The 27,630-nt window shown below is 55.9% G+C and overlaps 12 protein-coding genes across 12 annotated transcripts; 6 read left to right on the top strand and 6 right to left on the bottom strand.

Moving 5' to 3' along the window:
- Positions 1-540: 540 nt before the first annotated feature.
- CH63R_02242 (Enoyl-CoA hydratase/isomerase) lies at positions 541-1,597 on the top strand (the record flags this gene model as incomplete). Its single annotated transcript, XM_018297217.1, has 2 exons — positions 541-737; positions 970-1,597. The coding sequence occupies 2 exons, from the start codon at positions 541-543 to the stop codon at positions 1,595-1,597; spliced, it is 825 nt and encodes a 274-aa protein (XP_018162033.1).
- Positions 1,598-1,795: 198 nt separating this feature from the next.
- CH63R_02241 (Sphingolipid c9-methyltransferase) lies at positions 1,796-4,336 on the bottom strand (the record flags this gene model as incomplete). Its single annotated transcript, XM_018297216.1, has 1 exon — positions 1,796-4,336. The coding sequence occupies one exon, from the start codon at positions 4,334-4,336 to the stop codon at positions 1,796-1,798; it is 2,541 nt and encodes an 846-aa protein (XP_018162032.1).
- Positions 4,337-4,849: 513 nt separating this feature from the next.
- On the bottom strand, positions 4,850-6,709 carry CH63R_02240 (Sas10/Utp3 family protein; the record flags this gene model as incomplete). Its single annotated transcript, XM_018297215.1, has 1 exon — positions 4,850-6,709. One exon carries the CDS (start codon positions 6,707-6,709, stop codon positions 4,850-4,852), a length of 1,860 nt encoding a protein of 619 aa, XP_018162031.1.
- A 984-nt stretch (positions 6,710-7,693) lies between these two features.
- On the top strand, positions 7,694-8,805 carry CH63R_02239 (Short-chain dehydrogenase; the record flags this gene model as incomplete). The annotated part of the gene is made up of 2 exons (XM_018297214.1): positions 7,694-7,807; positions 7,876-8,805. 2 exons carry the CDS (start codon positions 7,694-7,696, stop codon positions 8,803-8,805), a joined length of 1,044 nt encoding a protein of 347 aa, XP_018162030.1.
- Positions 8,806-9,379: 574 nt separating this feature from the next.
- CH63R_02238 (Urb2/Npa2 family protein) lies at positions 9,380-13,625 on the bottom strand (the record flags this gene model as incomplete). The annotated part of the gene is made up of 3 exons (XM_018297213.1): positions 9,380-10,140; positions 10,195-13,516; positions 13,575-13,625. 3 exons carry the CDS (start codon positions 13,623-13,625, stop codon positions 9,380-9,382), a joined length of 4,134 nt encoding a protein of 1,377 aa, XP_018162029.1.
- Positions 13,626-13,765: 140 nt separating this feature from the next.
- CH63R_02237 (Duf543 domain protein) lies at positions 13,766-14,315 on the top strand (the record flags this gene model as incomplete). Its single annotated transcript, XM_018297212.1, has 3 exons — positions 13,766-13,911; positions 13,971-14,058; positions 14,121-14,315. The coding sequence occupies 3 exons, from the start codon at positions 13,766-13,768 to the stop codon at positions 14,313-14,315; spliced, it is 429 nt and encodes a 142-aa protein (XP_018162028.1).
- A 569-nt stretch (positions 14,316-14,884) lies between these two features.
- On the bottom strand, positions 14,885-15,312 carry CH63R_02236 (uncharacterized protein; the record flags this gene model as incomplete). The annotated part of the gene is given in 2 exon segments (XM_018297211.1): positions 14,885-14,902; positions 14,917-15,312. The coding sequence occupies 2 exon segments, from the start codon at positions 15,310-15,312 to the stop codon at positions 14,885-14,887; spliced, it is 414 nt and encodes a 137-aa protein (XP_018162027.1).
- Positions 15,313-16,526: 1,214 nt separating this feature from the next.
- Positions 16,527-17,349, top strand: CH63R_02235 (Iron-sulfur cluster assembly accessory protein; the record flags this gene model as incomplete). The annotated part of the gene is made up of 2 exons (XM_018297210.1): positions 16,527-16,892; positions 16,972-17,349. 2 exons carry the CDS (start codon positions 16,527-16,529, stop codon positions 17,347-17,349), a joined length of 744 nt encoding a protein of 247 aa, XP_018162026.1.
- Positions 17,350-17,737: 388 nt separating this feature from the next.
- Positions 17,738-18,094, bottom strand: CH63R_02234 (60S ribosomal protein L7; the record flags this gene model as incomplete). The annotated part of the gene is made up of 1 exon (XM_018297209.1): positions 17,738-18,094. The coding sequence occupies one exon, from the start codon at positions 18,092-18,094 to the stop codon at positions 17,738-17,740; it is 357 nt and encodes a 118-aa protein (XP_018162025.1).
- Positions 18,095-19,652: 1,558 nt separating this feature from the next.
- On the top strand, positions 19,653-20,393 carry CH63R_02233 (40S ribosomal protein S14; the record flags this gene model as incomplete). The annotated part of the gene is made up of 4 exons (XM_018297208.1): positions 19,653-19,722; positions 19,830-19,902; positions 20,015-20,175; positions 20,242-20,393. 4 exons carry the CDS (start codon positions 19,653-19,655, stop codon positions 20,391-20,393), a joined length of 456 nt encoding a protein of 151 aa, XP_018162024.1.
- A 537-nt stretch (positions 20,394-20,930) lies between these two features.
- On the bottom strand, positions 20,931-24,445 carry CH63R_02232 (SNF2 super family protein; the record flags this gene model as incomplete). Its single annotated transcript, XM_018297207.1, has 2 exons — positions 20,931-23,137; positions 23,191-24,445. The coding sequence occupies 2 exons, from the start codon at positions 24,443-24,445 to the stop codon at positions 20,931-20,933; spliced, it is 3,462 nt and encodes a 1,153-aa protein (XP_018162023.1).
- A 921-nt stretch (positions 24,446-25,366) lies between these two features.
- Positions 25,367-26,644, top strand: CH63R_02231 (putative 2-dehydropantoate 2-reductase; the record flags this gene model as incomplete). The annotated part of the gene is made up of 1 exon (XM_018297206.1): positions 25,367-26,644. One exon carries the CDS (start codon positions 25,367-25,369, stop codon positions 26,642-26,644), a length of 1,278 nt encoding a protein of 425 aa, XP_018162022.1.
- Positions 26,645-27,630: the final 986 nt, after the last annotated feature.

Below are 27,630 nucleotides of genomic sequence, written 5' to 3'. Positions count from 1 at the left end.
TGTCGACAGTCGACACTGATGATGATACCTACGCACTGTTTACTCAGTAGAGGAGCGTATATTCGCTTACGTTGGTCCACATAGGATATGGAGTTCAAAATTCTTCCTTTCGTAACAGAAAAATACGATGACAATGCTGAACTGATGTCGTTGTGAAGTCCTTTGGGGGCTGTTTTTATCTTCCTTAATAAGCTCACAGCTACGGCGACCATGCGCTGGGTGACTCCCCCGCAATGCCACCCCGTCCTGCCGAGGCATCTCGGTGCAGTTGTGTGGGGTCCGGGGTAGACCTCCCCTGGCCACCTTGTGTTTAATAAACGAGGTGCCGCCGGAGCTTGGGTACTAAGGTGGGATACCCGAGAGTTGATCTCTAGGAAACTAGTCAACTGAGTGAACATTCAAGCTATATACTACTTTCAGCCGGGACCGGGTCATTATAACGCAAAAATACTTCCATAGTTCCGGAGAGCCACAGAGAGAGATCTACATATACATATTCCCCTGCACAGACAAGACAAAAGACACTCACATCCGACAAACATGGCCGGCCCTGAGGACTCAGTCATCTCCCTCGAATACCGCGGCCGCGTCGCGCTGCTCACCATCGACAACGAACGCAAGCTCAACGCCCTCTCCCAGCCGCAGTACTACGACCTCGCCCAGAAGCTGCGCGAGATCGCCACCCACGACGAGGTCTTTGTTACCGTCCTGACGGCCAAGGGGCGCTACTTTTCCGCGTGAGTGATACCTTTTCCCCCCAATTTTGTCGTCCATAAGACACATGCCATCTCGGCCCGAACGCCATTCGACACGTAACGATCTCTTATAAGCTCACGATGAGAGAGAGGGGGGGATGGGGGGAGGTACTGTAAAGCAGCAACGCCTCGTCGAAAACCCCTTAGGCACGGGAAACCCGATTCGGACATTTCTTTTCATCCCCTTCCAGCACCACGCACTGACAAACCACAGCGGAGCTGACGTTTCAATCGCCCGCGCCTCGCCGGGCGCGTCCCCGGATGCCCACAAGCACTGGCTTCAGTCCTTCGTTGCTTTCAACCTCAACACCACGCAGGCCTTCTACTCGCACCCCAAGATCCTCGTCGTCGGGCTCAATGGGCCCGTCGTGGGCCTCTCGGCGGCCCTCATCTCCTTCGCCGATTTCATCTACGCCGCGCCGTCGGCCTTCCTCCTGACGCCTTTCTCGTCGCTCGGCCTCGTCGCCGAGGGCGGCGCCTCGCGCGCCCTCGTCCAGCGCCTCGGCGTCGGCAAGGCCAACGAGGCGCTCATCATGAGCCGGCGCATCCCGGCCGCCGAGCTGCTGCACGCCGGGTTCGTCAACCGCATCTTCGACACGGCCGAGGGCGGGGATGCGCGCTTCCGTGAGCTGCTGCTGCGCGAGGTCGACGAGAGGCTGGGCGAGCACCTGATCGGGGAGAGCCTGACGGGCATCAAGGCGCTCATCCGGCGGCCCGAGATCGAGATCATGGACCGGCAGAACTCGCTCGAGGTGTTTGCGGGGCTGGAGAGGTTCATGAAGGGCGTGCCGCAGGAGGAGTTCCGCAAGATTGCGAGCGGGGAGAAGAGGCACAAGCTGTGAAGGTGCAAGAGAACAGGCTACTCGGACATGTCCGGATCGTGATATTTCTAGTCAGATTTGCACACGGTACAAGCAAGGAACATATGGATGGGGAAAAATAGACCAAGAGTTTTTGTCTCTTTCCATCTGAGTCTCTAAAAAAAGATGAAGGTTTTGCGCAAGTGGCCGGTGGCTTTTCGGGTATCTAACTACAAATCATCACAGCAGGCCGAAAAGCAGGTTTGTCCTCTTGTGGTAGTCCTGCGACGACTTGGCAATGCTCTGCCGCGCGTCGTTGCTGTCCAGGCCTGTGCTGTCGTAGACCCTGTCCTCCAAGCCCTTGAGCTCATTGCTTTCACTGTCCGCCTGAGGGTCGAGATAGCATCGTAGCAGAGAGACGTCAAACAGCCACTGAATCAGAAGGTCCCGGCGCTGTTGTGCAAGGTCATCGTCCACTTTTGTCGGTGGTTCGGGGGCTTCGGAGGCCTCCTCCTCCTTAGCCTTCTCTTCTGGCTTCTCTTCTCCGCTTTCTGGCTGCTCGCCGGACGCATCCTCCTCCTTCCTAGCATCAAAGCCCTCTTCCTGCTTTTTCTCCTCGCCAGAAGTCTCCTCTTCCTCATCCTCAGGCGTTTCCTCGACGGGCGCAACCTGCTTTTCTTCAGATACTGATGCGTCGCCACTCGTCTTTTCCGCAAGATGTGCCTCAAGAGCCTCCAGCCACTTCTCGGCCAGTTGCTTCCTGAGATGCTGCTTAATAACGCCGACAGCCACCGCGCTCCACAAGTCCATTCCAGCGTCGCTCATCTCCGTCGACACATCACGCAGGAACCGAAACACTCTGGGTGAAGGCTGTGTGGGCAGCTCGGGGCTGCCCTCCCACAGCAGACGGCCGATGACAGTCCTCTGGGTGAGTCCCTTGCTTATAAAGGCCTCCAGTGGCTGCGCCGACACAGCAACGGCGAGCTGCCCCTGCAGAGACGGCACTATCCCCAGCCCGAAGCTCTTGACGCTGTCGAGCTTCGGCAGGCCCTGGCGTACGTCTCGCAGGATGCGGAGGAGGTACATGGCAACCTTGCCGCTGTTCTGCGCGTCCGATCTAGACCTCCATAGGCTCGTGAGCTTCTCGTCCAGGTCCTTGAAAGCCTTGACCAGTGTCGAGTCGAGCTTCTCGTGCAGCGTTCTAGGGTCATCTTTGCTGAGCAGTTGCTGTCTCTCTTCGATCGTCTCTTCGTCCTCAATCTCGTCAATGTCGTTGTCCCAACGCTGCCTCTTCAGGTGCTCCACCACGTCGCCCACCTCCTCAATGATGTGCCGCCACGACTGAAACCCGTTCACGGCCTTGGAGACCGAGTCATTCCGGCCGTGCAACCTGGCTACGAGCTCCTGCAAGAAGTGATCCGCTCCGTTGATGAGGTCGATGTCGAAGCTGCGAACGTTCCAGAGTTCCACAGGCTGATCCGTCACGCCGTCCCGCCACGAGTCCAGCGTCGCCGAAACCTCGGACCCGATGAGGTGCAGCTTGTTGACTTTGGTCTCGACGAGGTTCAGCATGTGACCGTTGATGGCGCCGCGCAGCTCGTCGAGCATCTCGGAGGGGTCGAAACCACGGGCTTTGCCGCCCTCGCGGATCCACAGCTGGAGTACGCTCGTCCGCAGCTCGGTGATGGCCTTGAATTCCACCATGCGCTCCATGGTCTTCTTGAGGCCGTCGATGTGCACCTCGCTGCCCTTCTCGGCCCAGCTGAAGAGCATGTCCCTCGCCCGCGGGCCGTCGAGGTCATCGTGCCGGATGAAGGGGGTGAAGAACTGGATCTCCTCCCCGCACCATCGCTCGTAGACGTCGAGGCGTAGGCCCTCAAGCTTCTTGAGTGCCATGTCCGCTAGCAAGGGGCTCTTCTTGAGGTTCGACAGCGCGTCAGATAGCTTGAAAGGTACGAGGGCCTGAACATCTAACAGCGTCCTTGTGTACAGCGTCAGACTCTTGAGCACGTCTCCCGTGCTCCTATGCCGCTCCTTGTCTTCAACTTCGAAAGCAAGCGCCATGGCGGCGCCTCTTACACCCAAGAAGTGGGTGACGACGTCGAAGGCGCCGCAGCTGGTGGCCAAGCTATAGGCACACAATGCCTTGAGGACATCCTCCTGCTTGATGGTATCTCCTGTACGCTCCAACAAGCCATCAATGTATCGCAACAACCTCTTCTTCAAGCCAACCAAGCTCTTCTTCGTGGCCTCAACAGCGTGGCCGACGTCCCCGTCCAGCCTCTCCTCCTCTCCCAGGCTCTTCACCAAAAGCCGGCTCAGCACCAGCACCTTGCTAGCGAGGACGACCCTATCTCCTTTGCTCAAATCCTGGATCTCGGCACCGGAGCCCTTGAGCATACGGCCGACGACGAGCGCGCAGGTCTCGAGCAGCCTGACCTTCGCGACGATGCCGACGTCTCCGCCGGTGCGCTTCCTGACGGCGTCTTCGAACCCGCTCAGACCAGATACCTTGGATCCGACGACGCCGCGCCCGCAACGGCCGCCCATACCTCCCAGGACGCCCTGGACGGCGTCGTTGTCCTTGCGCATCTGGACGATGGTGTCGGCAGTACCGAGGAGGTCGCGGTACGAGTTGCCAACCTGAGTGCGCAGGCGGCTCGCCTTCTCGTCGATTTCGACATGAAGGGATCGGTGGATGGCGCGGATCTGCGGTAGAGTGTAGTTGGAGGAGAAGATCTGGGCGGAGGAGGTGAGGGTCGATATGTCGGGTGTCGCCATGGTAGAAAGGTGCGGGTTTCCGGGGGGGGGGAGAGGGGGTTCCGTCAATTGAGGGCTATCGGTGGTTTATCGGGGACATTCGGGTTCATTCGTAGCAGCTCTCGTCTAGAAATTATCGACAGGTCGTGGGACCACTTGCGCTGGTATCGCGCTTGTTCTGTGGTTGAGGTTCACAAGGAGGGTGTAATGTTAGCTGAAGGGAGCTGTTCTGGCCAAATGGAATTTGGTGGGGCCAAGTGTCTCGAGCTCCGGTACCCGTACTCTGTACAGATAGATTAGATACCTTGCTCAGGGACCACCTGCAGGCACCTAAGGTATGACATGGGGGCACCTGTCTCCATCTGCCTTGGTAGGAGCAATGCGAGACAAGTCACAACACACACAAACGACACACTAGTCCTGAAATCAATGATGAGGTTACGAACAGAACACAAAGGCAAAGAGAAACCACGAGATGAAAGGACCTTTTGTATTCCCATTGCATTATTTGAGGAACCCAACAGCGGCCCAGCTCTACAATTTCCTCGCTCTAACAATATTCGTCGTGATACCAGACATCTCACCCCCGTATCCGCCCTGGGGTTCGCCGCCCTTCCAGACGGCCTTCATGCTCCTCAACTTCTTCTGCTTCTCCTCGTACTTCATCCTCTTCTTGACGCGCGGGTTGCGCACCTCCTTCTTGCGCTTTGGTGTCAGGCCCTTGTTCTTCTCGATGGCGTACGTGATCTTGCGCTTGCCGTCCTCACCGACAACCTCCTGCGGGACGATGCGGTCCGCCTTGCTGGCCGCCGCGAGCGCGTCATACAGCGCCTCCTTCTCCGCCTTCTTCTTCTTGGAGGATGCCGACACCATGTCGTAGTACTCGTCGTCGCCCTCCTCGCGCACGCCCGCCGCCGTCCTGGAGTCGTCGCCCTCGCTGCCGGAGTCGTCGCCGAGGTCGGCACCGAACTTTTGACCGCGTCGTTCAGCCTCGCGGTTGAGACGCGCCTGACGGTCCCTGAGACGCTCGCGGTACGGGATGTCCACGTCGCCGCCAGCGTCGCGGCCGGCGTCGGCGCGCTTGTTGGCTTTCTGGACAATCTGCGAGGTGTAGAAGCGCAGACTCTTCTTGCGGGCTGCCTTTTCGGCGGCCGCCCGGGCGTCGAGGGCCTCCTCTTCGCCAAAGTCGGAGTTGTCGCCGTCTTCGGCGGCCTTGGCGGCGGCCTTCTTCGAGCTGCTGCTCTTCTTGGACTGCTTGAGCAGGTCGTCGAGATCCGCGAGGGACTCTTCGACTGCCTGTGCCTGCTTCTGGGCCTGCTTGTTCTTCGCCTTGGCGGCCTTGTCCAGCTTCCTCTGCTTCTTGAGCTCCGCCTTGGCTGCGGCGAACGCGGCCTCGTCGACGTCGTCCACGGCACTGATCTCCTCCTCGGCAGACGAGTCATCCATGGAATCGTCAGGGAGGAACGGCTTCGCGCTCTTGACCTGTTGCCACGCCTCACGACACTCCAGCAACGTCTCCATGACGTCGTGATCGCGCAGTTCGGCGGGGTCCAGAGTCTTTTTGGTTGATGAATCGTCCCGCGCCGGGGATGTGAGAATGGCGAAGTAGCTGGCGAGGGCAGCGACGTAGCAGCCGAGGATCCAGTACTTGACTGCCTCTAGTGACTGGCTCGACTTGCCGTGGGCGTCCTTCTGCAGGACGGACAGCTGCGGCTGCAGTTCCTGGAACTCGTTGATGAGATGCTCAAACTCGGGGTATCTGCTCTGAAGAATCTTGACGCGCTCTTCCGGGCCCACGTCGTCCGTGACCTCGACATCCTTGAGGACCTCGGTGACGACGTCCTGGTCTTCCGCCTCGTCAGGCTTCGTGGCCAGCCATTCGCCCTCGTCGAACAAGAAATCCTCCTCGGACATCTTGGCCAGCTTCTTCTGCTGCAGGCGCTTGGCCTCGGCCTCTTCCTCGAGGGCATCGGCCTCGGTCTCGATCTGGTCGGCATCGTAGTACTCCTTTTTAGAAGAACCCCACCAGGTCGGGTCAGCTTCGTCTCCTTCCCCCTCGCCCTCCTCGTCGGACTCGGCTCCAGCCTTGGCCTTCTTGGATTTCTTGCTGGGCGCTTTCCTGGTGTCTTCTTCGTCGGAATCGTCGCCGTCGTCGAGGTCGAGGATCTCCTCTTCCGAGTTGTCCAGGAACTTTTCCTCCTCCTCGGCCCTCTTTCTCCTCTTGGACTTGGGGCCCTCGTCGAACATGATCTTGTCCCGGTTCAAGAAGTACTCCTCCTCCGAATCGGCAACATCTTCGTAGGTGGTGATAGGACCGAGACGGGCGTCGGCGGGGTCAAGCTCCTTGGGGCCGGTGTGCGCTTTTTGCGCGGATGCTTTGCGCTTCTTCGCCATACTGACTGCTTGACTTCTTTTCCGATTGGTTCGACTCTTACAGCAAAAAGGGGTTGAGGAAAGAGGCGGCAAGTCGGTGTCGCTGGTGGGAGGCGGGCGTCAGATGGAGGTGGATTCTCTCGCTGCGCCTGAGATAACGAAAAATGTTCTTGCGTTGTCGAGCGCAGAACTTTTTAGTGGAGATTTGGTGGTGGAACCGATGTCCATTGGCCGGATTGCACGGAGCCAATAGTGGGGTTGGTGCACTCAGCATCCCGGAAGGGACGCGGATAGCTTATGGCCTCTGATGGGATTCCGCCTTAGCCTGATTGTGAAGCTGGACTACCCTTTGTGATGCGTGACACAATTTCGCATAACGATCACGATATCAAAATGATGCTGCTATACTCAGTTCTAGTAGACTTAGGCCCGGTGGTTTTAGTAGAACACTCGTACATTTTGACACCTCCCGGTTCTGAAGGCTCTTAGCTCTCAACGAGCTCTAAATGCATCATTACCTCATGTAGGTGGGTAGATAGGTACCTGGGTGAAGTTTGAATATCGAGGGACAGTAAGGGGTTTTCCCGTTAAGAGCTTTTTAAGTTGGAGAGGTCTCTCACGCCTCTGATCGGTCCGAACGAGACAATCTTCTCAAACAATGCCATATGTATATCACCTTGTATCTAACTGCTTGCTGAACAACATCCCGACTGTGCAGCCCCTCCCCCCCCTTTCCCCTAAAAAGCCAGGGGACACGCCCACTCGGACCTGAGCGACTCCACTAAAGCTGGGCGGGAGATCCCGATTACACCAGGCCCTGCGCCGCGAGCGTCCTGGCTAAACTCCAACTGGCCCTCTGCAGCTACTCTTGGCCTTGCGTCGTCGTGCGAATCGCATGCCTTGACCAAAAGTCACTGTCCGACCAAGCCGAGCACAGAGACCAGTGGCATCTGCCTTGTCTCGATTGCGCCTTTGGTCTTTCTTTCCTTCGCAGCCCCTCAAGCTATGGAATACACATCACAGGCCCTGTGGATCGCCCTACCCGGCCTCGCTGCCCTACTATTCGCATCCGCCATGGGTCTCTTCAACAGGAAGAACCACATGCCCGTCGATGGCAAGGTGAGGAGGCCCTCCCGATCTTCCCACGCCTGTCAATCGACCGGCCACTAACCCAACTGCTCCGCCAGACCATCCTCCTGACCGGTGCCTCGGAGGGAATGGGCCGCAGCGTTGCGCTCCAGCTCGCCGCAAAGGGCGCAAACCTCATTCTCGTCGCCCGCAACGCCGCCCGCCTGGAGGAGCTCGTCGCCGAGCTCAAGGCTGCCGCCAAGCACCCCGAGACCCAGCGCTTCAAGTACATGACTGCCGACGTCGCCGTCGAGAACTATGCCGCCCCCATCGTCGCCGAGGCCACCGCCTGGAACGGCGGTCGCAGCCCGGACATCGTCTGGTGCATCGCCGGCATGGCCACCACCGGCTTTTTCACCGAGGTACCCTTCTCCGCGACCCGCAAGAACATGGATGTCAACTTCCACGGCACCGCTGAGATGGCCCATGCTATCCTGCGCGAGTGGCTCGCCCCCGACGCCCCCGTAGAGGACGAGCCGAGGCACCTGATCATGACCACCAGCGTCGTCGCCTTCTTCACCGTCGCTGGCTACGCCCCGTATGCCGGGTCCAAGTGGGCCATCCGCGGCCTGGCCGACACCCTCTCCCAGGAGGTCCTGCTGTATCCCCAAAACGTCAAGATCCACGTGGTGTTCCCGGGCACCATCACCAGCCCCGGCCTGGAGAGGGAGAACGAGACCAAGCCTCAGATCACCCATCAGCTCGAGGAGCTCGACCCCGTGCAATCGCCCGAGGAGGTCGCCCGGCTGTCCATCAAGGGCCTGGAGAGGGGCGAGTACTTCGTCACCGTTGCGTTTCTGGGCAGCTTGATGAAGTGGAGCGGCCTTGGCGGCTCTTTGCGAAACAACTGGGTGCTCGACACCTTCATGATCTGGGTCACCTCCTGGGTTTGGGTGTTTATGCTGCCCGATCTGTTGAGGCAGTGTAGAAACTATGGCAAGAAGCATGGTCACCCGGCTACCTATGGAAAGCCGAAATCGAAGGCGTGAGGACGGGTTGTCAATATCCGGCCCCACCCGGTCCGAACTCCCTCCCTCCATTTGCTACCTACTCGGGCGACAACAAGCCACAGGCACGCACACATGCCAACGATTAAGAACCAATAGAAATGGTTTTTGTGGTAGAGAGGTCCTTTATCCTAGCAAGCGATGTGTCGTTACTCTCTAAGCAATGCATCGAAGACGAGACGTTAACCACTCGTAGCATGCATGCATCAGGACCCTTGGACGATCGGGTCTGTCCTCTCGACTCGGTGGAGCCCACCAAGGCCGGGAATCAACGAACCCACGGGCATCGGCGATCCATACAGGTCGCCATCGAGGCGTTACGTCTCAGACTCATTAGGCAAAGACCCGTTCCCTGTGCCGGCAAAGTCTGACCTGCAGCCACGTCACCAATGTCGGGAGATGCTACTTATGGGTGGCATGGACACACTGCCAGCAACTGAGCCCTATCGTCTTGCAGGACCCATGGTGCTTGAACTTAATCATGTAAACATTGTCAGAAATGCCGTATTATATCTAGGGTATCTTGTACACAGCCTCCACGCACCCACGCACTCTTTTATACGCCGCTCCACTTGCCAAACTTGGTGTATCTCTTGTACATCTCCCTCAAAATAGCCCTTCCGCTGGTATCCATGCTGTCGTTGAGGATCTTCCTCACCTCGAGCGGTGTGATATTGAAAATGGAGTTCATCCCGGGCTCCAGCGCCTCGCGGACATCTCGCGGCACGTCAACGTCCAGTTGCATCTTGACGTACGCCATAAGGACGAGGTACATGTGCCGGCCGGCGGACCGCTTGGCCGCGTCTGTTGCCGAATCAAGAGCGCTCAGGTGCTGCACACGCGAAACGGCCGCTGCCGCAGGCTCGCAAATAAGGGTGACGAGGCGCGTAAATTGCGCCGCGTGTTTGGCGCTGAGGGACGCCGATGCCTTGTGCTGTGCCGATGACGACGGGTGGGGGGTGAGGGCGCCGAGAAGTGCCTCGAGGGTCGTAACGAGGATGTGATAGTGGCCCTCGAGGCGAAGGCGGTGCTTCTTGATGATCACCTCCATGAGCTTGCAGAGCCACTGGTATACGCTCGAGGAGGCCACGAGGAGGTGACCGGGGTCGTCGGCGACAATCACAGCGACTGTGCTCAGGGTTGCTTCAATGTTCCACTGAGTCATGGCGTTTGACTTTACGTCGAGGAGCTGCTGGAGAACCTCGGCGGTCCTGACGAACTCGCGGACAGTCTTTGTCTGAGCCAGATACCTGATTAGCGTGCCATGGGCCGTGGCCAGGTCGAAGGTTTTGCACTTCTCGAGGCCGGCGGGAGCTTCTGGATTGCTTATTAGTGCTTGTCTAAGTTACGCGAAGAGGATTGAAGACTTACCCGTCATTTGCGACACTACCCGATGGATGGCCAGAAGCTGACCCTCGGAAGAAGGGCCGGCCTGGGAGGCAGCGTCTGTCTGGACGCCGGCGAGGAGATTCTGGACGTACTGGACCTTGCCGTTGTAGTCAAGGCCAGCCATAGCCGCATCGACAGTATCTTCAAGTACAGTTTGTCGGTTGAAGTCAGCGAGCGGGTCCGGGGCTGGGCCGCTGGGCAACGGCGCGGACGAGGCGCTGCTGAAAAGCTGCCCGAACGAAGTCGGTTGAGGATTGGCCACCTTGGAAGGGAATCGTTTGATGAGGAACGACTGCAGCTTCCAGCCGCTAAAGTAGCCGCTGGAGATGGCCTGTTGACTGGACTCCTCCAGCTGCGAAACCTTGACCTTCATCTGTTTGACGACAGCTTCTGGAAGAGCCTCAGCTGCGTCAAGTGCAATCAGCACGCGGTTGACCAAGGTCTTTTCAACCTTCTGTTTGCGCCACGCCTTGGCGAAACCGCTCAATGTGTCTTGAATGAGGCTTCCCAAGGCCGACGCCGTCTCGTCAATGTCAAAGACAGCAACCTTCTCCTTCGAACCAGCCTCGGGGAGCACCACGACGAGCAGCGCTTTGAGCAAAGTCATTTGCACACAAGAGCCATCCCCCGCAAGATCCTTCAAGAGCGTCGAAACCTTTCCGAAGTATTGTGTACGCCACTCCTGGTGGTCGTTCATTTGACGTGCAGTCGCTGTCACCAGTTGGTACAGAAGCTGGGACAGCCCGAGAGCCGTCGTAGAGTCGCTCCCGTCGCATAGCGGCGCCAACGAGTTTGCAATGTCCTGAAGGTCAGAGAATGACATGTTCGGGTAGAAGGTTGGGCGCCGCATGATCTTCACGAACAATCCCAGAACCAGATGCCAGTTTGCAAGTTCAATCTTTTCTGCCGCTTGGACCTTGGGGACCAAGATTCCCATGAGGCGTTCCCTCTGCTGCCTCGTGATAGATTCATCTGGCATTCTTGACAGCTCAACCATAATGACCCTACTCCGCTCCTCGGCCCAGGGGGAAGATTTACCGGAGATGTTCATGAGGATTTCGATGGCGTAATCGACCACCCCGCCGGCAAGCTTTCTGTTGCAGAAGTTATTCTCGTTTGATACGACGGCATGGAAAACGTTTGCCAGCTGTGTTTTGCTGTTCTGGGAAACCTTCTCGCTCAACATCCGCTGCAGATAATCGGGCAAAGTGCCTGAGGATTTGGCAAGCAAAGCAACGAGCCTCGAAGCGGCAAGGGGAAACTCCGAGCAGAACCTGGGAACGTCGGAGGTATCTATGCTTGAGAGGCCAGGGGCACCAAACAACCCTTGAAGATCTTCAAACTTCACCTTCTTCAACAGCCTCTCGATGAAAGATGACAGCAGTGAAGCAAGATCGGTCTGATCGCGGCCATCTGGATACATGGCCAACCAGAAGTAGTATGCGCATTCCAGAGCTTCGCAAGTGTCTTCGTCGTCGAACTTGGCCTTTTGTAGTGCTTTCGTCAGGTCGGCCTGAACCTTGTCCCAGAGGGCGGTGGCTCGTTCGTAGTCGAGCCACGAAACCGTCTTGGAGACGATCCTCCATCGCAGAGAACGGATATCGGAGGGAGTCTTGCTGGACGACCAGACCTTCAGCGCGAGATCTGAGAGCTGGGTGCCGACAGCATCTGCAAAATCGTCTTTGGTGATGGCGGATGCGATGGTGTTGAGGAATGTGAGCACTGCTGCCGGTCGGAGGTTCTCATGGCTTTCCACCCACTGCAGCAAGCTGACAATTTGCTTGGTAGTCAAAGATTTCTCGATGCCGTCGATAAGCGTTGAGTTGCGATGCACCCTGGTGAACCACACTGGCCGGTCTCCAAAGCGCAGCGCCTTGTCTTCAAACTTGGAAAGTTGGGCGAACCACTTCTGCAAGAACGTCGACAAGTCACGAGCGGATTCGAAGCCGGTGATTAAGGACTCGATGAGGTCACGCATGGTCGCCTCGTCAGCCTCCGCCCCAGCTGCGGTGATTCTGTCACACAATTGGTCGAATAGTTGCAGGCCCTCTTCGGACTGCAAAAAGACATCCGCATCGCATTTGGCAACAAGTGAAAGGAGACGCCAGTCGGTTTCGCTAGGACTGCCGGCAATTGCGTAATTGTTGCAGACCATACGAAGGTCATCCAGGGCGATGCGGGACTTGTTCGTGATCGCTTCCTCGAGAACCGCGCTCATTGCCTGCGACTTTCTGTCGCTGGACAGTTGCTTGATCATACGCTCAGACATCTTGAAAACCTCTTGCATCCAGGCATCCTCGGCCTTAGCCGTGGTAAGTCCACCAACAACCCTCGGCGCAGCTGATACCATGCTGTATAGAATGGGCACGGAGGCTGAGGCATTGCTCTTCACCATCTCAAAGGCACGAATGACGACCTCGAGGTCGCTTCTGTTCAGGTAGGCCGACCTTGCCGGCAGAACCAGGTTACGCTGCAGAAATCTGTCGAGGTCTCGGGCCCATAGCCTGGCCACCGAGTCCTCAACATCTTGCCGTTGCTTTATCTTGCCGAGAATAGAAAACGACGTGCGCGAGAAGTGCGTCGCTACTTCAAGCGCATCGGCGCTCCCCTGGAGATGCAATTCCCAAGTGGAAGAAAAGACCCTGACCCACGACTCCTGCGCCTCAAACGGCTCGGGGTCTGACACTGCCAGGGAAGAGTCGCAAATTGAAAGAAGCGGTCCGAGATATTCTACCACATCAGTTGCGGGTTGCGCGAAGAGGGCCTTGATGTGTTCCGCCCCCATCCTGTCGTGGGCGGACCATTGCGCCGCCGGGTCCAGACGTGCCAGGAGAGTCTTCAGTGCGCAGAAGATAGCTTCACCCGTTCCCAAGCAGCCTTCGAAAGATTTGAGGGAGTGTAGCTGGAATGTCGCGGTGCTTGTCCTCTTCCTCTTCTTCGACTTCGAATCCGACGTCTTCTCGGACCCGGTGCTGGGCTTTGCAACACCCTTGAGTGTTTGCTGCAGGACAGCCATGAACTTTCGGTCGGCGAGAGACTTTGCGAGGGAGAAGAGTGGTATTCTTTGGAATGCGCAGCCGAGTATGCGCCAGGTCAGAGGGAATCGTCGGATCGTCTCGGCTTCGTCATTGTTCGTTTTCATGACCTTGAGGAGCCATCGGAGAACGCTTTCTTCAGCTGCAGAGAAAGGACTCTGGTTGGCCGAAGTGAGTTGCTTCCATACCCGGTCGATATTTTCGCCATTGGCTCCGGGGCCAGTCTGGTCAAGGGATCGCACGGTTTTTACCAAGTCTCTATCCGACATCTTAGATAGTGGTTAGTAGGGTGAGTGGGAGTTAAAGATCACGGAATTCTGGACGTACGATGGTCTCAGAAGACCGACCTATACTTGCGTCGGTCATTTGAACATCCATGGTAGGCAGTCGACCTCGAGTTTCTTCAAAAGACGTGCAGATCTTTCAAAGTTCAATCGGGTGTAAGTCGCAGCGACTCCCCGCGATTTCTGGCTGGAGCTTTCCCAAAATTTCGGGATTCTGCCGCCCCACCCACTTGGATGCGGTCACCGAGAGACACACCGAGACTGACCGCCCTCGGGTGTTCATCATCAATTTGCCGGGACTCTCCGAAAACATCGCTTGGTTCAATTCCAACAGCTGAAGCTCCGACCTCGACAACACCATTGCGAATCGAGTCAATTGTGTGAGTTATGCCTTCATGTCCCCCCCTTGGCCCATTGACGCTGACGAGAAGCTCCCCAGGGTATCGGCGACCATGTCAGACACCTCCGTTTCTCCTCCCCCGAGCGCCGTGGCGCGCCCCGTTAGTGAGGCACTTCTCAACGAGAAGGTAGCTCTCCCCAGCCGCCAAGGTTCCCTGTATTCAGCATAGCACCTCTAACGAGACTCTAGTGGGACCACTGCCTCTCCAACCTCCTCGTCAAGTCTACCCTCGGCCTCGGCTTCGGCGTCGTCTTCTCAGTCCTCCTGTTCAAGCGCAGAGCGTGGCCCGCGTTCGTTGGTGTTGGATTCGGAGCCGGACGCGCATACGAGGAGTGCAACTCCAGCCTGAAGCAGGCGGCCAGAGAGATCAGGAAGCAGGCATAAGATGTCCGAAACGTCGAGCCGATAAACGACGGCATCCGGATCTGACGGATCACAGCTGTAAAAACATACTACGTCACACGCACGTGAGACTCGCTAGGGAGTCTGAAGCCGGCGGGCCCCCCATGCGATCACCTTGAGGAGCCGGCAAACCTAGATTAGGACGGGAGATGAGCGAGGGAATAGAGTCTTTTTTATTTGTATGTCTAACAGTCCGACCATGTCGTGAGCTTGTCTAGTGCAGCTACAGCCGGCAGTATGTGTTCCGCGAGTTTGCGTCTGCATCGTTATTGTTGAACGGTCGCGATGCTCTCCGGCCGAATTGCGCGGGGCTGCTTCCAGATACGGCTGTTATGCTTTCTTGGTTGCTGGCTAATGAGGGTTTCGTTTCGTCCGTTGAGGGATCAGTCCAAAGTCCAGTCGATGAACTATCAGCGCCTGGCTTTTCGGCCACACCCTCACAATCGGCATCGGCCTCTCTCCAGTGTCTGAAGATATGTTTGGGTGCCAGAACATTTTCGTTGCTTCCCCCCCAGTTCGACCGCACGTTTCTATCCTGTCCCGGCACGAACTTATATCGCCGCTCCACGCTGTTGATGCATACCTCGTTTGAATTCTCGGAGCCTCCATGGCTCGTGTCGCAAGGGTCAGGGAAGTTGTGGGATTGGTGCTGTGCCCGGGAACGCCTCATCTTCATGGCGATCATGACCATGAAGCCCAGAATGCAGACCACAGCGAAGACAGCGAAGGCAAGGGCGAAAACTTCCAGGGGTGTCGCTTCGTAAGGAAACGACAAAGGCTTGGGTGTAGCTCTGTAATTGCGATGGTAACCCCTGCTGGCGACAGCATCCTCCGCACGCTTCATGAAGGTCGAGATGTCCGTTGTACTACCAGGCTGGGGAGCATTGAGTCCACCGCGGTCAAACTGTGGCCTCGCCGTGCAGTGGTGCGTCTCCTGAAAGCTGCTAGTAATACGAAGTTTGCGAACGACAGACGTCATTAAAGCAGAGAAGGAGTAAGCATCTGCTGTAGGGCTTTGTAGGTAGTTGTTGAGAAACAGTTATAGGTGTCGTTGTACGGCTTGGGTTTGCCCACCGAGGACGACGCACGAAGCCAGCTTAAAAATATCCAATGACATTTTGCAGGTTGCACTTTCAGTCTAGTTCCACCTCATCGCAGTCTCCTGCCATCCAACCCAGTTTCGTTCGGGAAAGCCAACCCAAGGTAGGGGCGAGGTCTATTGCGCCTTCTCTCATTCTAGAGTTCACATTGACAGCCTGTAATCGCAATGAACCACACGAGAGCATTTCATTTCCAAGAATAGGAGTGTAGGGGGCGTCTTACTCAGTCGGCCATTATACAACAGAAGGTGCCTCTTTGTTTCTGTTTCAGAGAAGCTCAACATTGCGATTTGAGATGATGCATCGGGATATGTAACCACGTTTGTGTCGACGTAGTGCTGATCGTTGGACGTTCATATGAAAGGCAGCATACATCACCAACGGTTCAAACCCATCACCCGTCACTGCACTAACTCGCTTGTATGCACGAACCTAGGTGTTGAATTTTCACCGCAGCTATTTTTGCGTTGCCGAGTCTACTTGAATAACGACAGTAGAATTTGTGTCAGTCACAATAGTCTGTTATTATTTCGCGGCGTGGTACGGGTTGCGGAAACACAGTCGAAGGGTCAGGCCAAGTCACTTGCGTCGTTTTCTTAACGTACAAACAGTGGACGACAGTGGACGATTTGGTAATGTCGGCTCCGGACACCATCAGGCATCTCGGCGATTGCGGATGCCGCTGCAACAGTCTCCACTGCTCCGAGGACCCCAATCCGATGGACTGGACGACCGCGCCGGTCACCGATCCAAGTTGATTAGACGGACAAAATACCAACACCAAATCTTGTTTGATACAAAACGTCAAAGAAGTTAGTCTTCTGATTATACTACGATAGCCATGCAGCAGAGGGGTTTCCCTGAGCAGAAAATGGTGATGAGTTGAAATGCGTAAACACTCATTGGACAGCGGTCATCGGAGTTACAAGCTGACTAATACCAGCGCCATGCAATTGCCGCCACCTACCGCCCACTACCTTTTACATCATAGGCTACGGATTCCCGAAAACCAGCATCTACAATATTCTCTATTGCCGTACGTTTTTGTCTGAATCTGAAAGTCTCGGCGTCGCATCGCCAGCGTCACTACAAAATGCCCGCTCCCTTACGATGCGTACATGCGACTTCGAGCGCAAACATCTTCGTCCAACTTGCGCGTCGCACGACACCGGCCACCAACGCCCCGGCCCCGATCCTCTCGGTCCTCGTCCCGAGGTGGAAGCCCTCCACCACCACAGCGACCGCGCCAGCCGGCTTCGGCGCCAGCCGCAAGTACAGCTCCAAGGCTCTCTCACAGAGAGGCTCGTCTCAACAGAGATATATCCGAAGGACGGTACAGCAGCAGACCCGGGCCTTCACGGCTTCCGCAACGCGGAGGCAAACGAGATGCGCATGGAATCCGAAGAAGGACGAGGACGGGCAGGAGATGAAGCTTGAAATCACGGACAGGGCAGGGAAGGTACGCGGCACCCGGGCAGACAAAGGACTCTGACACAACGGCGTGAGGCATTTCATGGGACTAATCACGGTCGATGCAGCGTCTATCGGACATCATGAAGAAGGACAACAACCCCAACCTCGCACTGAGAATACAGGTCGAGAGCGGCGGCTGCCACGGCTTCCAGTACCTCATGAGCCTGATCACGCTGCCCGAGAGCGGCGAGGGCTCCGAGGACTGGTCCAAGGCGGTGGGGGAGGATGATACCGTGTTCCAATACCTGCCCGCTGATGCTGACCTATCCGGGCCGTCGTTCGAGGGCCCCAAGGTGGTGATCGACGAGCCGTCGCTGGATCTCTTGAAGGGCAGCAAGGTAGACTTCACGATGGAGCTCATCGGGTCCCAATTCAAGATCACGGACAACCCGTATGCGTCGAGCAGCTGCGGGTGTGGGACCAGCTTTGATATCAAGATTTGAATGACTCAGCAGAGGGGCAGGACGTGTACGAGCACCAGGTTTGTGTGAGATTACACAATTTGTACACTACGGAGCCATCGTGTGAAGGGAGGAGGAAGAGCACTCGCCCAATGCATTCACTAGGACACACATACATCTCTCACAAAAGACTTAATACAACTCTCAGAAGAGGCTTGCATTGCTACTCATAGAACATGGAGGATGAGGAACCCGGATTGGTCGTCATAATGATCAATTCACACAAATTCCCTTTTGTGGTTATCAACGCCGTGCAACCGTGCCAATCATGTAATGAACCCTTGGTATTCTCAACCTGCCGAAACCCGAGTAACTAAGCCTGCCAAACCCCCTTTTTTGTTGATCAAAAAGCTAAATACCAACCAAGAACTTAGTTCATCTGGCGGATGAGAGCGTTGATCTTGTCCTCGCGGTTGCCAAGGTCACCACCCTCGATGAAGTGCTTGAACTTGCGGGGGCGGAAGCCACCAGTGGGGTTGGAAAGCTTGAAGGGCCAGAGGAAGTTGGAGGCCTGCTTGAAGTTGGGGCCAACGGTGTAGATCTCGTGGATCAGGTCCTCCATGCAGACAATGCCGTACTTGCCGAGGTTCTCCTCGATGATGGCGTTGTCGGTGAGGGCAACACGCTGCTTGTTGACCTTTCCGTAACCGCGCTTGTAGACGAGCTCCTTGATGGACTTCAGGTTGGGGTAACCGTAAGCAACCCACGGCTCGATGATCTTGATCATCTCGGTAGTGGCCTTGGTGATCTTGATGAAAACTCCGTTGTTGATCTGGAGGAGACGGAGAAGCTGGAGGATCTTGCGGGGCTTGGGGGCGATCTTGTTGATACCCTTGATGCGGATGAGGAAGATCAGCTTGGCCTCGGCGGGAACGTAGGCGGAGTCGTTCTCGCGGGCGACGCGGGAGAGACGGATCTTCTCGCGCTCGGCATCACGGTACTCGGTGATGTACTTCTCGGCGCGCTTGAAGATGACCTTGCGCTTCTCCTTGTTGTCCTAGTTCAAACAATGTCAGTCAACTGTTTCAATGAACGAAGTGTGCATGTGTACAAGTGTTTGATCCGTCAAGTGTCAGACCCGAAAGAAGGTTAATTCCAACAGCATCGACCGTAGTCTAGTCGTGAAGGTATGTTATGCATCATGTAGGCGGGGGGAGGGGAATAGAAAATCTAGGTGAACTTACGGCCTTGCGCTTCTCGGTGGCAGAGTTACGCTCGGCGCGAGCCTTCTCCTGAGACTTGCGCTTCTTGAGAAGGGTCTCGGGAACCAGAACCTGGTTGGAGGTGGGGACGGAACTGCAGATGCAAATCAGATTAGTACGCAGTCCGACATACTGCAAGCAGCATGGATAAGAGCGCCGGTGCGAGAATTGTAGCTGAAGCGCGACATTCTCGCTATGGCTAACTCGAAGTGATGATTTTGATCGGTGAGGTTTGCCATGTGTGGATGCATTGAGCTCGCGAGAAGCGGCAATGCCCAAAGCTTTACCCTCATCCGACAACACCTTGAACACGGGTGGATTCAAGTGTTCAAGAAGAGTTGCACGCAAATGTTGATGCTACCCAAGGTTGCCTTTTCAGCGCAGCCCGGGGAAGCCATCATGCGGCATATGATTTTTAGGGAGAACGAGTGACCGTTCAACCCCAACACCCCAGACAGCGTCTCTCAATCCGCAAGCCATGATTCCAGGTCATGCTAAGAAAAAGGGAGATATCTGGGAGGGTTCGAGCTGAGAGCCAGGCATTCACCATGAAGTGAAGCAAGGTCTCCAGCGAGAGGACCACGACAATCTGCAAGACATCGCGAACGTGCGGCAGGGGGGATATGCTGCTGCTTCAGTGGCATTGATGAACATACGTAGCGGCGGCCATTGTGAAGGCGGGTTTGGTGGTCGTCGGCGGGTGTCGTCGAAAATTGGTCGCTGGAGAGAAAGGAGAAAGGGAAGAGAGAGTGCGAGCGGGATCGCGAACTTTTAGGCAAATAATTTTCGTCTCCCAATCCTGTCCGGCTGGGGCCACGCACGCTCCACCAGCGCAAAAAAACTCTCGCTTAGGTAGGGTTGTTGGTGACGCTAAGCCTGTCTCAGCGGTTCTGCCGTTGCCAACCGCCCTACCCCCGTCAGGGCATTGTTTCCCACTTTTTCACCGGCGCAGGAAGGGCCCGATCTTTTGTGAAATTTCGTTTGGGAATTCGCGAGTCGAGAGAGAGAGCAGAGAGAGCTTCATTCGCAACCACCTCCGACTAACCACCACCCGGAATCAATTCGCCAAACCCAGCAGTCACGATGGCCCCCAAGTCCAAGACCGTCCGTCCCGCCCAGGAGAACATCTCCTTGGGTCCCCAGGTTCGCGAGGGTAAGTCTTTGGGCATATACCAACCCGTGACGTCGCTGTTGCTGCGAGCAGTGCGTCGCGAATGTGTGCATGTGAAGCGGTTTCGCTAACTACCCCGCGATCACCAGGCGAGCTCGTCTTCGGCGTTGCTCGTATCTTCGCCTCCTTCAACGACACCTTCGTCCACGTCACCGATCTCTCGTAGGTCCCACCTCCTGCTTGCCCCCCGCCGTCGACTGCCCCTCGTGGGCTTGCGCCGAAGGGTCAAAACATGAAGCTCGATGGACAAAAATGGCTAACTGGGTGATTCCAGCGGCCGTGAGACCATCTGCCGTGTCACTGGTGGTATGAAGGTCAAGGCCGACCGTGACGAGTCCTCCCCCTACGCCGCCATGTTGGCTGCCCAGGACGTTGCTACCCGCTGCAAGGAGCTTGGCATCACTGCCCTCCACATCAAGATCCGTGCCACCGGTGGTAAGTCGAGAATCCTCCTCTCTTTTGCGTGTCTTGGAGCATCCTCGCTGATCAAAGTTTTCGTAGGTAACGGCACCAAGACCCCCGGCCCTGGTGCCCAGTCTGCTCTCCGTGCCCTGGCCCGTTCCGGCATGAAGATCGGCCGTATTGAGGACGTTACCCCCACGCCCTCCGACTCTACCCGCAGAAAGGGTGGTCGCCGTGGTCGCCGTCTCTGAGCGCCCGGTTTACTCCAACACTACATCACATGGTTGTTGGCCTGGGTGGTCTCGGGACAGGAGTGCTCGTTACTTGGTTTCTGGGTGGCATTGCGAAAAACGCGGGGAACGGCTACTTAGCCTGGTCCCCAATCTACGTGCTGTGGCGTGCCGTCTGCTGCGGGCGACATTATCTATCGTAGACAGAATAGAAACTCGCCATATATGGTGGCCTGAACTGAAGAGTAGCTCCTGAACCCCTCCGACAAATTGTGCACACATTCCAGATGCGCCATGTGAGATGTGATATAGAAACCAAATTTAAGTGCTTCGTGGTTCTGGGAAAACCAAGTGCTGCGCGTTGTGTATGCTTGCTGCTCTAGTTTCGTTCTCACGACCGGGGGGGTATCTTCGACCCATCTTATCTTATCCTCTGTTCTCTCTCAATCGCCCTGTTCCGATCCTGCGCCTGTCTTGAAAGCAAATCCCTTGACCGCTGATGCGTGCCCAATCGCCCCTCCCCGAATTTACCCTGCTTCACATAATGCCATCCGGCTGCTACTTGTAAGCAGGCCTCAAATTCCAAATGCCCCTTCCAGTGCCGCCAGACTTGCTCAACACGGCCACCTTGGCCAGGGCACTCTTGAACTCCTCGATTTGCTTCGGCTTCTGGCAGTAGGGGTTGAAGTGATCCACCACCATTTTGGAAGGCGCCTTGCCTCCTTGCCGCCTAATGAAAGTCTGGATTAAAGGAATGAAGTCCTTCTCTTTGAGATTCTTGTCCACGCCGCCGGGAGTGCCCGATCGCGAACTCGGCCCGCTGGCCGGCCGGCTGAGTCCCTGGCGGTCAGCCAATGAAGACATGATGGCTGAGGAGCTCGCTCCTCCGCGTCGACGCTGCGCAACGGGACGGCCGGCTTCGCCGACCTCGCCGGTCCAGGTGACGGTGCCGATGGGCGTGCGACGCGCCACCTCGCCCGCCTGTCGGAGAGCAGCTGCCGCCTGTGCGGCAACCCTGCCCGCCTCTCGCTGGTTCATCGCCGGATCCGCCTGCACCCGTTTCTTGCCATTCATAATCTGGTCATGCTCATAGGCGCTCTCGACGGTCCGGGAAAATAGGCTTTCTGTGATGCGTTTCTCGTCTTCGGGAGCCTTGTCCTCGGTGAACTCCTCCATCCCGGCGACGCCGGCAAGTTTGCGGACTGCGTCAACCTCGTCGTCGGCCTTGACGGAGGAGATGGGGACCGCGTTCTTGGAGGGCTTCTCCAGGTTTTTGTTAGCTTCCGGCTGGCCAAATTTGACCTCGGCACCCTCGAACACTTTGCTTCTGTTGGCGCTCGCCATGCTATGGCTGTTGTCGCCGAAACTGAAGAGGTCGTAGAGGTCGGATAGGTCGAAGTTGGCCCGCTGCTTCGGGTCCTTGAGGACCTTGTTCGTCATGAATTGCTTGAAGATCTGACGGTGATAGATCTTCTCCTCTATGGTGCCCGATGTCATCAGTCTATAAATCGCGACAGGTTTTGTCTGGCCCAGTCGCCAGGCTCTCTCTCTGGCCTGCAAATCCGTTGACGGATTCCAGTCAGGGTCGTATATGACGATCCTGGTTGCTCCAGTCAGGTTAACACCCAGCCCGCCTGTCTTGGTAGTGAGGAGAAAGACGTCAATCGACGGGTCGTTGTTGAATCGGTCAATCAAGGCCTGTCTCTTTTCTACAGCCACTTCGCCATCCATTCGAAGGTATCTCATGCCCTCCATCTTCCCAATGAACTCTTGAAGAATGTTAAGCATGATCTTGGTTTGAGAGAACAAGAGTGTCTTGTGCCCGAAGCGTTTCCACATCGGGAGGAGTTCGCCCACCATCTGTAACTTGCCGGATCTTCTGGGACTTCCCCAATCGTAGCCCGGCTGGCTCTTCTTGCTCACATTGACGAGATCTGGATGATTGCAGATCTTCCGCAGAATATCGATGCCGTACAGAGCTTGTCTTTTTCTGGCCATGATCTGGGAGACGGCATCGGAGTGGATGAACCTGACGTACTCCTCGTTTTGCTCCGGGGTCAGCTTACAGAAGAGCACCTGCTCGGTCTTCTCTGGCAAATCTGACGCAACGTCGGTCTTGAGTCGCTGGAGAAGGTATTGGCTGATGGTCTCTTTGAGGGTCGTCGCGCACTTCTCGGCCGTCAAAACCGCGAGATTGGTTGCATTCGCGTGGCCGCCCATACGGATGGGCATCTCAAACTGGTGTCTGAAGTTCACGAGCGTGCCCAGTCGCATGGGAAAGATGAAATCGAACAGTGACCAAAGCTCGACCAAATTGTTCTGGATTGGTGTGCCAGAGAGGATCAATCGATGCGGGGTGTTGAGCTTCTTGCATGCAATGGTGACCTCTGCGTTCGGGTTCCGGATCTTGTGACCTTCATCGAGGATCGCATATCCCCATTCCTGAGACAAGAGGTCGTCCTCGTAGGACTGCAAGCCGGCGTAGGTCGTGACCAGGACATGACCATGCTTGACAACGCGCTTGACGATATGATGCGCCGCAGCGCCATTCCTGCCACTCCTGTAGTGGGATTCATCGTCATCATCCTCATTCACGTTCACCATGCCGCTGCCTGACGAGTGTAGAATCGACACTCGCAAGGCGGGCCACCATCGGTGAAACTCGTTGACCCACTGCTGCATCACTGTCGCAGGGACGACGACAATGACGGGCTTGTCAAGCTTCTTGCTATAATGCAGCGCCGCAACGAATGCGATTGCCTGCACTATGTACCGAGTTAGAGTTTAGTGCTCGCAGCAATGTGCGTTGGAAAAATACCTGTCTTTCCCAATCCCATCTCGTCACCGATGATGCCGCCAACACCCTGCTCATAGAGCTCTGCAAGCCAGTGGATACCGGTCTTTTGATAGGCGAAAAGCGACGGATGAATGTCCCCGGGGAGCCTCAGGTTGTTACCGAATTCGTGATCTGGGTGGTCAGGCGAAGGCTTGAACCACTCTTCTTCGCCGTCATCCTGAGCCGCAGGCTCTCCGTCAATACCGGTTCGATGTTGGCGTGCTCTACTGCGTCTTCTGACCCAATCGGCAAGACGTGCTTGGTACACTGCCTCGTTTCCATCATCAACGCTGCTCAAATCTACCTTTGTGCCACCAACGGTGACTGTGGCGTCTGCGGACTTCTTCTTCGCCTTGCCCTTCCTTCGCTTGCGGCCAGTCGCCTCTTCCTCGCTCGTGTCGGATGCGTACTGACTCTCTGGCGAACTGGCGGCCGCTGGATCAAAGTCGTCGGAAGATGCATCCTCTTCCGTCTTGCGCTTCTTTCTAGGGCGCAGAGAGAATTCGCTCTCAACAGGAGTGAGCGCGGTCTCGGGCTGCTCTGTAAACCCGGGCATCCGCAGCACTTGGTGAGACTTGGGCTCTTCGTCATCGCTCTGGAATTCCTCCGCTGCCGCATCTTCCTCGGCCTCGACGAGGACATCCGCAAGATCGCCTTCAAACCCAGCCGGCCGCTCGCCACCAATGTTGGCGAATGGTGTGATCTTTCCAGTTCGGACGAGGAACTCTCGGTTCGACTCGCCCGGGAGTCTTCGGGACTTGCTCTTAACAGGATCCTCGATGACTGTAACCTCCTCTTGCCTCGCATCGATGCGGGCTTGGCAATCGGCAATGTCGTTGATGACGCCGTCAATCTCAAGGTCAAGCTTGTCGATTTCCTTCTGAATTGTCCGCGACTGGTATGGGTTACGACGAGCCCCTTCCAGTTTCTTTTGCTGCTCGGTCCTCTTGGCCTCGAGCTTTTCTTTGTTTGCCTCCAGTTTCTCGATGCGCTGCTTATCCTTCTTGTCTTCTGCTTCAATCAAAGCAACGTTGGCCTGTGTGGTGATGTCACGCTCCAGATCATCTTGGTCCCGGATGTCAGCAGTGATATTTCGAAGGAATGTTGCCTCGTCGGAATGGTCGCCTAGGTGAGGTTCCTTTGCATCCTTGGTATTGTCTTTGACGGCGCCAGCCCTGCTGCCCCTTTCATCCCCAGACTCGCCACCACCCTGGATGCTTTCCTTGTTGAATGCCATTGCAAGAACCGATTCTCAGTCTTTCACGGATTCATGCCAGAAGTTGCGAGATGATGCCTTTAGGATCGGGGTGGTACTGGGGGCTTTTCTAATTGAATGGCCATCATATGAAATATCTGATCTGAAGATGAAGCGATGTTGCCTGGAGGGTGCAAATGAGTTCAGGATGAGGTAAGAAAAAAAGACGTTGCAGTCAGGCGGGTATGAGCAGGCAAGACCTGCTGCTGTGAGAGACTCGAAGCTGGGGAGATTGCAAAGCGCCAGCCAGGTTCGAACCTTCCTGTCTGTAGATAGGTCGATGACAATATGACTCACCTCGAATAGTGTAGTGAGGCACCAGGCAGCAGGCGCGTCGAGATCTGAAGATAACAAGCGAGCTGCTCCCCAAAACGATGACGCCACTGGGAGGCAGTAGCGAACGGGTCGCGCTGTCAGGTGCCTTGTACAGGGATCTTAATTGCCTAGTGTGGTTCTTTCAGGTGTGGGTGGCTGAGAAGAGGAAAAGTTTTTTCTTCTTAGGAGATGTGGCTACCTGGTTCTGCTTGGGCATAGGAAGGGATAGTTCAGCCACATCTGACTAATGCGGAAACAAGTAGGAAATGCGGGTATCGCAATCGGCGTATTCTGTATCCAACGCAATTCCAACATGCCTCCTGACTTTATCTGTCCTTATGACACTCGTCTACAGAAACGCGTCACCAAACTGGATGGCACGTCTCAAGTCGTGAATCGAATTCTAACCAGAGCGAAGCCTTGTTGGTGTTCATTATGATTGGGCGTAAATATCTTTCCCAAATCCTCATTAAAGCTCATCGGGTCGGGGCACGGTCATACTCTCCTGGTGACTCTCGATTCTCCAATATGTCTCCCGCTTGGCTTCAAGCCATTCTCGGCCCCGCTACCAAACAAGATGCACCCAAGATGTATGCCTGGACCCTGGACAACCTGGAAGATCGCACACCGTCCCCTAGCCCGCCGGCCAGTCGTCCCGACCATCATGGCAGCTCACAACGGCGGGTCTACATTCTCGGGGTCGGAAATCTTGGTAGTCTTTTCGCTACCTCGCTTGCCTCCTTGCCGGAACCCCCGCCGGTGACCCTGGTTCTCCACCGGAAGGACCTCTTGCTGGCATGGAGGGAAAACCCGGGTATCGAAATCACCCGACGTGGCTCCGTCTACAAACACCTTAACTTTGACGTTGAACTGTGGTCCGAAGAGCCACCACGCATTGGCCAAGCAAGAGAAGTTACTGAAGGCCGAGGAATACGCAACCTGATCGTAGCGACGAAGGCGTCCCAGGCCCTGCCGGAGGTCGATCGAGTTCGTCGTTATCTCGATGAAAACTCTACCATAGCTTTCGCTCAAAACGGCATGTGTAAACTTTGGCCGCCGCATGGGAAGACATACACGGAGTATCGTTTCCGGGATGGATCACGCCCAAGCTGGCTGGCGTGTGTCACCACCCATGGCGTGACCTCTTTGGGCCGGTTCAAGAGTGTTCATGCATCAGAGGCAGATATCAAAATCGGCCCTGTCTACCTCAATAAGTCCGCTGGCAAGTCGTCTGTCCTATCAGACCTGCTTTCCCAGGCTCCGAACCTCAATGGACGGAGCGTTGCACAAGATGAACTTTGGGTTTTACAGCTGGAAAAGCTCGTCGTCAATTCGGTCATCAATCCGCTGACAGCCATTCTCCGGTGCAAAAACGGCGAACTATTCAGCGAAACAGAAGGCAGTCTCGCTGAACTCATAGACGCCCTGTTGCTAGAGGCTAGCAACGTTCTTCGAGCTTTGATAAAAGACCAGAGCACCGACGCGATCCTACAACCAGTACCCAGGGAAGCTAAACCGACGACGAATGCAGACGTGGACCGCAACTTATTGGACCACAGACTCGGCCTGATGGATCGCTTCTCTCAATCCCGGCTGAAGGAGATGTTGTATGATGTTGGGTTCAAGGTCCGGGACAACACCAGCTCAATGCTTCAAGATGTCAGGGCTGGCAAGCAGACCGAGATCAACGAATTCAATGGCTGGCTTGTCGAAACGGCGGGTTACCTCGACGACAACTTGGACATTACCCATCACCAAATCTTGGTCGATCTGGTGCGAAACAACTATATCCTGGACAGAGAAGCACTCGTGAACCATTTCCCCTGTCTGAAAGACTCCAAGCTTGCAGCTGCTCGAAGACACTAGCAAACCACCAGCCCATAGACACTCCCACTATTCCCCTATCTGGACACCACTGGCACACTCCCTGGGCTGCTATTACTCTCAACTCAATCTATTGGGAATCGAAGTCGATCTCACTGAAGACGCTCGTAGCTCAGGGAAACCTAAGGGGATCTGGTACAAGCATACCCGTCACCTACGAACGGACAGGTAGATCGCGAACCCGTCAGCAGCATGCTTCCGGAAGACGACCGCCGTTTTCTCTGCTGGGATTTTGCCACTGTTCCTCTTACCAACCTTGGTTTTCTCTATCAGAAGGATTCTACAATGGAGTCTGCACAGGGTCTCGCATGCGCCCTTGTTCGGGCCGCCAGCCATGCTGTAAGACCTTCCGCTTGTCGTACGGTTCGACAAGTTGACGTGGCCGAATTTCGCCCCCAGTATTCTTGTCTGCAGATTCTTTCTGGAGCGGATTCAGTCTGGCACATCATGCTGTTTTACTCAAGAAGGCTGCCCTTTTTTGCCACGTTCGCTTGCTTGCCGCCCCTTAAAAGACGTAAATATAGCCCTTATTGTCGGCGTAATATAATACTACATCGGCATTATGTATCGCGACAGGGTAATGAGAAACTTGTGGACATGTCATGTCATGGGAGGACCCAATCCGAAAGCATTTCCCAAGGATACTCTCCTACTCTGTGCACTTCAAGATTCTCACCCGCCGCTTACTCGATGCCGACGACACGATCGAGGACGGGTGCGAGAAGTTTCCGAGAAAAGATACACCCACGCCCTCCAGCGGTTCAGGGCAAAACAAGTTTTCCATTCATGGTAAAGCCATGAGCACCTACGCGAGGTCCTTAGGATCGCCGAGGATGCGAGGATGACATCGACGCCCCCCACAGAAGTCTATACGTTATGGTTTTCGCATGTGTTATCAATAATTTCGGGAAGCCATTCACAACCAGCAATTCAACGGACTCCCAATCATGATCAAGCGGGAGAGTTTG

Source organism: Colletotrichum higginsianum, chromosome 2 (assembly GCF_001672515.1).
Source record: "Colletotrichum higginsianum IMI 349063 chromosome 2, whole genome shotgun sequence".
Taxonomy (NCBI): domain Eukaryota; kingdom Fungi; phylum Ascomycota; class Sordariomycetes; order Glomerellales; family Glomerellaceae; genus Colletotrichum; species Colletotrichum higginsianum.
The sequence above is the reverse complement of the archived record's forward strand: the minus strand, read 5'-3'. Positions and strand labels throughout refer to the sequence as shown.